Source organism: Felis catus, chromosome A3, assembly GCF_018350175.1.
Source record: "Felis catus isolate Fca126 chromosome A3, F.catus_Fca126_mat1.0, whole genome shotgun sequence".
Taxonomy (NCBI): domain Eukaryota; kingdom Metazoa; phylum Chordata; class Mammalia; order Carnivora; family Felidae; genus Felis; species Felis catus.
Genome location: NC_058370.1, coordinates 121,210,674 through 121,219,764, shown reverse-complemented (window position 1 = coordinate 121,219,764; position 9,091 = coordinate 121,210,674). Strand labels below are relative to the sequence as shown.

Genomic DNA, 9,091 nt, shown 5'->3' with positions numbered 1-9,091 from the left:
TCAAGCTTTGAAAGAAGTTACATTCATAAACTTATATTTTTATTCTCTTTCTGTACATATTGGCAATGATAAAGCTTAAAGATGCATGTCCTATGAAATATGCAAAAACAAGGAATTTACATAAATAATTTATACTTCAGAAAATTAAAGTTGAAAAATATTTTCCACATCATTAGAGTTCACAGTATTTAAAGTAAATCAAGCTTTCCCCTTTAGATTTCAAACTATATTGTCTGAGCAGAGATGATAAAATCTAGTCAGGAATAAAATGATCAAGTTTCTGTTTTCATTCAGTGCACGAGTAGACCTACTTCGGTATCAGGCTGTTCCCGCGCTGAGGCTGCAGCGTTTCTTCCCGATCCTTCGCCTCCTGAGTGGCTGTGACCCCGCAGAGGTCACATGGCGTGGAATGGTTACAGCATCACCAAAACCACCCACACTGGACACATTCAACCAAGTGGTAACGTCTGCTGTTCCGATGCCTCATTTCCACATAATACTTTTTATAGCCCTGAAAATGGAAACCTTGGCATCTAAACACAGCCAAACATGTTAACACTAATACAAGGCACTGTGCTGTGGGTTTGGTTTATTTCTAGGAAAGATCATGTTTGCATAGATTGCTAGCTATTTAGTGTGCAATAAAATAGAGGGCCGGACCTGGCACGCGTGGCCTGCGATGGAGGAAGCCTTGTGATGCTCCTTTAGCCTAGGGGCAGCACCATCCGTCTCTAGCCCCAGCCTTTTGGGAAGATCCCTGAGGCCCCTACAGGAGAGTTTTTTGCTCAAAAAGCTGCAGGTCAAAGCGGACCCAGACCTCCCCGGTGGGGACCTCGTGCAGCAGGAGTCGGCGGGTTGTGGGGCCTTTGCTTTCCTGTTCTGTGCGAATTTTTGCCACTGGAACTTCAGTGCGACCCAGGAAATCTGGAGAATAGACACGTGAGAGTCAAAGCTACTTCTTTATAAGGAGGAGTGTCTGAAAACATTCATAAGACTTTCAAATCCAGAACAGTTAATTTCCTTTGGTTAGTGGGTGTCTGATAACTACATGGACGCATGCCCAGGGAGAGGTCCGTGGGAGGGAAACTGCCTTCTTGGAATCCAAGTTCCTTCAGGCAGAGCATGTCTCACCCATTCAGTAGGTGCTGGGAGCAATGTCTCTGTTGTGTACGTAGGGAGTGACTGGGGTCCATGACTGACACACGCCGGAGACCACCCTTTCCCCCTGAGAAGACCCCTGACCCACTTCCCACACGAGCTGCAGGTGCCCATGGGCCCGTGTCATTTCCCACAGGTATCACAGGGAAAAATAAAGCCAAGTACCCTGGATCTAGACCCTAAATTCCGGAGTATTCAAATTCCTCCCTGGTTGAGTTATACTTTACCATCTGGTGAAAACTGGTCTCTGTCAAACATGGTGAGACACAGCACATCTTGGTAAAGGTCCTTAATAAAGAACTGGCAGTTAAAGTTCCACTTGGGATTGAGTGTGTCCTGGAGGGTTCTGGTGGTATAGCTCTGGGAGCCCATGCTGATTTCACAGTATGGATTGCTCTTTCCTGAACAAAAACAAACCAAAGACACATGTGACATCTGTACGTAAAATAAATGACAACAGGACCTTCCTTGAGCAGAAGCAGGATCCAAATGGATGCTTCTCTGTAAACCACGACAGCAGGGGCACTGTCTGATGGCCCAGATCTTGCCTTGTGGGCTCCAGTGCCCCAAATGCTCCCCATGAGCCTGGACAAGTGTTCGTGCAATTTCTACTCAGAAGCACTGAAGAAAGGGGCACTGGTACTTATTGGGAAGAGACAGTGAGGATAATATTGGTACGATAACCATTTTAGTGGCACTGGGAACACTGCTTTTTAAAAAGCGTCCCGTTATTCAATGTACAGAAGAGTCATCAGCAAAGAATAGGGCAGTTACCATATCTGTTGAATGAAAGAAGCATTTACCATTCGGTTTACAGGCTTTTAATTCTGTAGCTTCGATGACGTGCACCATCAGACGCCCAATGCCTGAAGTCTTTTGAGAGCGAGCTACAAAAGAAGACAAGTGATGTCAATTTCTTCTCTGAGATCGAAGGACGTGCATGGAATGCACGGAGGACGCTGAGCTGTGAGTATAGTCTGTCCTTCTAACCAATCCTGACACTCCCCAGTGTCACCTGCCGCTGCACTGGGCCTGGCAGACCAGCATCTGGCTGCTGTGTGCCTTCGCCCAGGCCATGACACCCGCTGGAATACCTGTCCACCACCTCTGCTTGTCTGCATCCCACCCAGCCTTGAAGATGTGCATCCAATCTCACATGTCACTCTCCCCTCTCTGCCCCACTCTGCGCATCTATTATCCTCGACTTCTGAGCGTCCTGCAGCCTGCTGGTTCTGAAATTCCGTGTCCTATCCATCTCCTCTGCCAGGAGAGGCCGCTGCAGAGTGCGTATTGTTTATTCAGCCTTGTATTAATAAACACTCAATTGCCTAGCAAATGGTAATATTAATTAAAAAAAAATACATTATATCCATTCAGCACTTAAAAGCAGCTAACATTTATTGGATACTTACTTTGTGTTAGGCATGTGCTAGACCTCTACAAAAATTTTATTATGTAAATTGTACAATTATGCTGTAGCTCTTTATAACTGCCATCTCCATATGTGGGAGAACTGAGGCTTAGAAAAGCCCATAACCTGCCCATGTCAGAACCTAGGAGTGGCAAGGTAAAAAATTAGCTAGCAGGTACCAAAGTCAATTTGCCACCCACATCATTCCAATTACATGTAAACACTTCAGCTTATAAAGCAGTTTCACTTAAGACCTTATTCTATTTGAGGATGGACTCAAACTCTTTTCATATGGAGGGAAATGGGTCTGTGAACTCAGATTGGTAAATATGAAGTAGTTAAGCAGGTGTTGCCCTCAGGGGTTTAAAAAGGCTGCTTAGTGAGCTATTGATTTTTTAAAACTTAGGGCAAGTAGAACTTATGAGAAGCCCCCCAACCTTGTTTGTGCCAACCTCTCCAGTGCGGCACCTACACTCAGTTTCCCTTAAAGACAAATAAGTTCCCCTTATTCATCTTTGAAGGTCTGGTTAAGACTAGCATAGGGCTTGGCACAGAGTAAGTAATCAATAAACGTCTAAAGAACACATAGAAAATGCATAACAATAGGTATAGATATTGATATTAAGCAAAACTAACAAAAACTCTTGATTTTTATCTTTACCAATTAAGAGATCATTATATGCTTTCCGAATCATTCAGTCGTTGATTTTTTTAATAGCAAGCTTTTGAAGTACCATTAAAACAAGATTCAATCAGCAAAAGCCAATTTACACATACCTTTCAGGAGTATATAACAAAATAAGGGAAACCTGAATAAAAAAACATACAAAGAGCTGCAGCTCTAGCAGCCAGGAACAGAAGAGGGAGGACCGAACAGGGAAGGCCTGGGGGTGGGGGGGGGGGCGGGACAGGCAGGGGGGCTCAGAGGTGGTTTGTTCAATCAGGCAGTGGTACAGGCGAAGCAGAGAGGAAACGGGGCTGGGGAACAGATGATACTGGGGATCGGCCCTGAGTCTGGGGTAAGAATTTGTTCTTAATTTGGGAGGCAATGGGGAAGATGCTTCAGCAAGGAGAGTCAGCCCTGTAAAAAGAATACTCCAGGAACGAAGGGGATGGTGATGGGGGCCTCATGCCTAAGCGGAGACTAGAGGGTCTGTGCCACTGGGAAAGGCCCAGGACACGGGAAGAGAATGGGGTAGGACCTGGCCTCTGACTAGAGAAGCAGGAGGGCTGAGGGCACACTTCTGGTCTGGGTGGTGAGGACAGTACTGCCCTCCGCAGAGCTGCTCAGGAGATGCCATGGTGTGAAGCCTGGCTGGGGCGGGGAGAAGTCGAAGTGTGTCTGGAGCGTGGGCTCGGGGAAGCAGCCCAGCATGATTTTCATGAAACTGAGGGAGGAGAGGGACAGACAGGCTTGGGCTTGGGTGGAGCTCCAGGTACAAGGGGGAGGAGGAGCCTTGACTTCCTGCCATCGGGTGCAGGGGGCAAAGTGAGTCAAGCGGTGGGTCAGGTCACTGGTGTCGAGCGAGGGAGCCCTCTGAACAGAATGAGAACTGCAAGCGGGTGAAGGGCCGGTGATGAGGAGGAGGGCCTCGAGGTCCAGGTCAAGGGAGGGAGGACGGATGGATGTGGAGGAGGGCCGGAGCAGAGGCCGGGGTGGGAGAGGAGGAGCAGAGCTGACGGGGAAACAGGCCAGAGAAGTGAAGTTGGGTGAAGCAAAACGGACCACGCAGAAGTGGGCTTGGTTGTGCAAAAGGACCCTCTTCCTTCACCACAGACTGAAGGGAGGTCCCGGGGCTGGCCTGGGTGACCCCGTCTGTGTAGTGGGCAGGGGGCTCGGGGAGGCCCCAAGGGCAGGAGCCACCAAGCAGGTCCTGCTGTCGGATCCCATAGCAAGTCTGCTCCTTTAGGCTGTCTCTGTGCAGTCCCACCCTGCAGGAGCAGCAGCTTGTGTCCAGAGGGTGGGACCCTCTCCCTCCCCCTCCCCTGGGAGCCCTGGCGGCTGCTTCCAGCTCTCTAGGGCACCACCAACTACCTTGATAAGCCTTCTCCCGTTTCTTCTTTTCCGTGTCAATGTACTGCTCAGATGCCGCCTTGATCTTCTGGACCCAAGCAGTCCTGGAGGAGAAGCAGAGCACAGCCATTGGGTGGCTTTCCCGAGTACCTCCCAGGTTCAGCCAGGAGCCCCAGAGCTCTGCACTTGTTCTTCACTCCTTTGTTAACCTTGGCTTTGACAAGTTTCCCATCATAGACCTAATATTAGTTTAACTGAAAGACTTGTTTGCTAACTGACTTTGAAGCTGAGAATTTCTAGAGTTACTCACGGTTTATAAGACACCAGGCACTTGCAAGATGCAGGCACACAGAAATAGAAGATGCAATTTGCCACATCAGTGGCAATTTGGCACGACAGAGCGACATTCTACCGTACAAAGAACACCAAGAACCACATGCACAGAGGGGAGGAGCATCCCCTGGTTTGCCATCACACAGGTGCTGAGCTATCCTGTGGAGGATGCAGGGCTGGCCAGGCAAAGAGCAGAAGGAAGACATTCTGGCTGGAGTACAGGTCCTGTGCAGTAGAGGGATGGGACTGAGGCTGAGACACACAAAGAGGGCCTCAGAAATCAGGTGAAGGAGCCCGGACTGCTGCAGAAGGGATTTAAGGAAGCAAGGTGCTGGCTCTCCCATTTTGGAAGATCCTAAGGAGAGACTGGAAGCAGGGACACATATAGAGGTGGTTGCAGTAACCCAGCATATCTAAACCAAGGCTGACCAGTGGGACCAGGGTGGAGGGCACTGGTTAGGAGAGCTCGAGGATACAGAATTAGTAGGACTGAGCATGGACTGGAGGTGCGTTTATGGAAGGGAGACGTCCAGGCTTCAAGGCAGGTCACACGTGGTCAAGACTGACCTCTCGTTAATGTTGTCTGTTCGGAGGGTGTAGACCCGGTCAATGTGAGAAATGTGGAAGACAGGCTCATCGCTGGAAGGGTCTGTGGGCAGTTTCACCAGGACTTCATTCAGGAAAATGGGCTGAAAGAGGGCCAAAACACAGAGTGTGAAATGTGCCAGAACCCTCCACCCACCTACATCTAGGGAGAGTTCTGTCTGTCCTGAAGAGCCTTTTTGAGGAGGAGAGAAGGGTCTAGCTTCTTGAGTCTTTTACTTTTGTGGAAGAAAACATCTTGGGCAGATGAGATGTCACTGAACTGAGAACAGGAGCTCCCAGTGTCTATGACTGCTCCTGTGACAGGGTGTCTCCTCCATGTACCTACACTTAGCACCTTGTCTCAGTTTTACAGAGACCTGCTGCTGAGTGTGGACAGAGGAGGGATCATATCACATCTGCCAGGGAGGAAGCCAGAATCCAAAGCTGGAATCCAGCTGTTAGAGGACAGTGAGGACCCAGCCATGCTGGAGCTTCTTCCCTGGGAAATGACAGAGGAGGAGTGACCCATCTGGAGATGGGCAAAGAGTGTCCCATGAGGACAGGAAAGGATCCTGGAAGGAGGTCCTCCAGGAGAAGGACACACCTTGTTATGCTCCTGATGCCACGGCCAGGAATGTGACACTTACCGTTTTATACATTTTGAATTGGGCATTGGACTTAGAGCTGAAAAGCTTCTCAGAACCTGAGGAAACAGCAAACTGCTTGACCATGTAGGTAAGAAGCAGAAAGTCATTGAAGAGGAATCCGTGTAGTTCCTTGTTGCTCTTGGTCTTGTATAGTTTCCCACTGTGCAGAAGCTTCCGGGGCCCCAGGCAGTTGGTGAGGGAGTTGAAAATAAGTTGCTTAAAAAGAAATTGTCACTTTGTGAGTCCCAGCGCAAACCATCCCAGAGCTCCATGAGAGGCCCGTGCCCTGGATCTGAGGGTGCACTGATTTTCCTTCAGAGTCCAAACTGACATGGGAAAGTGATGACTTCTACCCACAGAATATGGATTCTACTGGCTGAATTCAAAGAACTCAAAACAAAAATATCACATTTCCCTTCTAAGAAAGGAAAATGACAGCCCAAGAAGGGGCAGGACACTGAGTGCACATGGGCTGGACTGAGGCATATCCTGTCCACACTAGGGGAAGGCTTGAACTGGGTTCCCCACCCAGAGCCTGCCTAGTGGCACCCAGCTCAACACCACAGGCCTCACCTCTGCAAGACCTTCACACTGAACGTGTGCCTGGATCCACTCGAGTCGGTCTGAATTTTCTTTTTCCCGAACTCCTTCATTAACTTGGGAACAAAGCTCCTCTGCCCGCTCAAGAGCCAGCTTTAGGGAGGAATGGTCCACATGACTCTCCAGGGTGTTCTCCAGAATCTGGAAAAGAGCGGTTCCGTCATGTGGGAAGTAGAGTGTCTTCCACCCAGAAGTCCTACTGCCTGCTGTATGTGCTGGGCGCTGGGTATACGACAGTAAGACGATTGTTCGCCCTTAACAAGTGGATAGCCCCAGAGTTCTTGGGGAGCCAGGTTGACTCAGTGCCAATTGCTACGTGGATCAAGTGCCCTGAAACCTGTGGGTGGCCAGCGGCTCTGGCTTGGTCTTGGTACATGCGTTACCACACGTGGCTCCCTCCCTCCCCCCAGTCATTTAAGCCATTGCCTTTAGGGTGAACCCACCACATAACCTGGCTGCAGCTTTCATAAGTGTATTAACTTGCTGAATAGCAATGGCTTATAACATTTTTGGGGTCACTGATCTTTTTTATAAATCTGAAAAAAGCAATGAATCCTCTGCTATAGGAAAAATAGAATAAAATCATGTCATCAGCTTGTAGGAAAACATACTGTTGATTCTAAAGTGACTTCAAACTAATGTGACAAATGTAAAAGAATAGAGGCTGGCATACAACCGTGTCGTGTCCCTCTGGAAGTTAGCAGTTCCATCAGCAGATGGCTCCTGTCTGGACTCTGGCCACCTGGGGCCACCGTCTTTTGTTTACAACTCCAAAATGGGAAAAAGCCCTGAAAACCTAAAGCTTTTCTTCAATATTCATTTGGTGGCAAAACCTGACCTAAACTGAAGAGATGTATCTGTTTATTCTACTTAAAATTAATTATTCATGTATTTCGCTGTAGAAATATTACTGTGTTTGGCTATTGGTGATGCCCAGGCTTTGTTGGGGTATCATGTAATATGCCATTTTTGAATTAAATTCTGAATTCTGAAAATACATCTGCTTCAAAGTATTTCAGGTAAGGGACTGTGGGTTATTATGTATGAATGGGTCAGTTTTGTATCATAACAAACATAAGCTCTGTAACATAAGGTCCATAATGAGTTAACATGGCTTAGAGATCAATGGTCAAGGGATAATCAATAAAAGTAACGGTCTTATATTATTTCTACTGGTTTTCTTTGTAAGATGATTAAAATTGTATCAGTGATAATTTGTGGAAAAATCCTTTGTAAAGTACACCTTCTCCTTAGAAGGCACATTGGCTCAAGAGGCCCACATCGCTTATGCTAAAAGATGGATGGTATCTTAGGACTGTTTAGTTAGCAGGTTGAAGTGGGGAACAGCAAGGGGATGGTGATGAGCTCAGGGTAGGACACAGTGAGCTGGGGACTCCTGAGACATCTAGGGAAAGGTGTTGAGCTGGTGGATGAATTTAGATCTCAGCAGAAAGACTGGAGAGGAAGGTTGTGCCAATAGTGGACTCCATATGGGCTCACGACAGGCTCCACAGATGCAGACCTACAGGGCACTTGCCTGGTCTAGAAAAACACATTCGTGACTTTGAGAGACCCAGGGGAGTTTCCCGGGGGGGGGGGGGGGGTTGGGGGGTGGGGGGGTGAAGAGGACAGGTTACCTAAGCGACACTGGATGGCTTTTCTTTGCCTAATCCAGATTGTATGTGCGTGTTCGTGTGCGTGCCCACATACATGTGCGTCTGGGTGCATGCACACACGGTGCCTGGTCCATCACCCATGTGCCAGGGCTGGCTCCCTGACTATGGCCCCTGTGGACCTCAAGGGGTCTGGCTCCTCTGTCCCAGCTGGGGCACTCACACTTCTGATGAGCAGAGGGTAGCGGGTGATTCTCTGCATGGGCTTCAGCAGGAAGCTGGAAAGGGGCATTCCTTTACATCGAGGGTCAGATGCCAGCTTCTGCAAATAACGGACAGGCTCATGAGGAAATCAAAGCTTCAATGAGAACAAAAGAAACACCGACTGTACTCTTGACTTTGACCATCTTTTAGATTTCTAATTTCTTTTAAAAACTCAGGATTCAAAATAATATATATCAGATTAACAGCAGGGGTATCTCCCTTCAGTTGGTGAACCCAGCAGATGCTTTTCAGCTCTTTCTTTCTTACGTGGACTTGGCAGCCTGTTCCATCATGCCCTCCTTTGCTTCCAGAACAATTGACGGCTGTCTTCCCAGTCCACTCCTTCCCAATCCTCACTTCTTTGTTCTTCTCTACCTGCTTTTAACTGTAGGTGCTGCCCAAAGACCCCCAGCAGTTGAGTCCCAGGGCACCACCCGGACCCTCCTAGAGCTCCATACTGGCCGAG

At 48.3% G+C, this 9,091-nt stretch overlaps 1 protein-coding gene across 17 annotated transcripts in view; it reads right to left on the bottom strand.

Moving 5' to 3' along the window:
* Positions 1-17: 17 nt before the first annotated feature.
* The window catches only part of ITSN2 (intersectin 2), a 148,033-nt gene continuing 138,959 nt past the window's right edge, over positions 18-9,091 (bottom strand). For 15 of the 17 annotated variants that reach the window (XM_045054867.1, XM_045054868.1, XM_023252050.2 and 12 more), the window contains 8 exons: positions 8,585-8,683; positions 6,722-6,889; positions 6,149-6,364; positions 5,484-5,605; positions 4,605-4,687; positions 1,962-2,045; positions 1,386-1,559; positions 18-924 (listed from right to left, as the gene is read on the bottom strand). In XM_045054867.1, the coding sequence (XP_044910802.1) occupies positions 767-924; positions 1,386-1,559; positions 1,962-2,045; positions 4,605-4,687; positions 5,484-5,605; positions 6,149-6,364; positions 6,722-6,889; positions 8,585-8,683 (1,104 nt within the window). In that variant the 3' untranslated portion in view covers positions 18-766. The remainder of the gene's footprint in view (positions 925-1,385; positions 1,560-1,961; positions 2,046-4,604; positions 4,688-5,483; positions 5,606-6,148; positions 6,365-6,721; positions 6,890-8,584; positions 8,684-9,091) is intronic. The other 2 variants (XR_006595898.1, XR_006595900.1) reach the window with 2 other exon arrangements.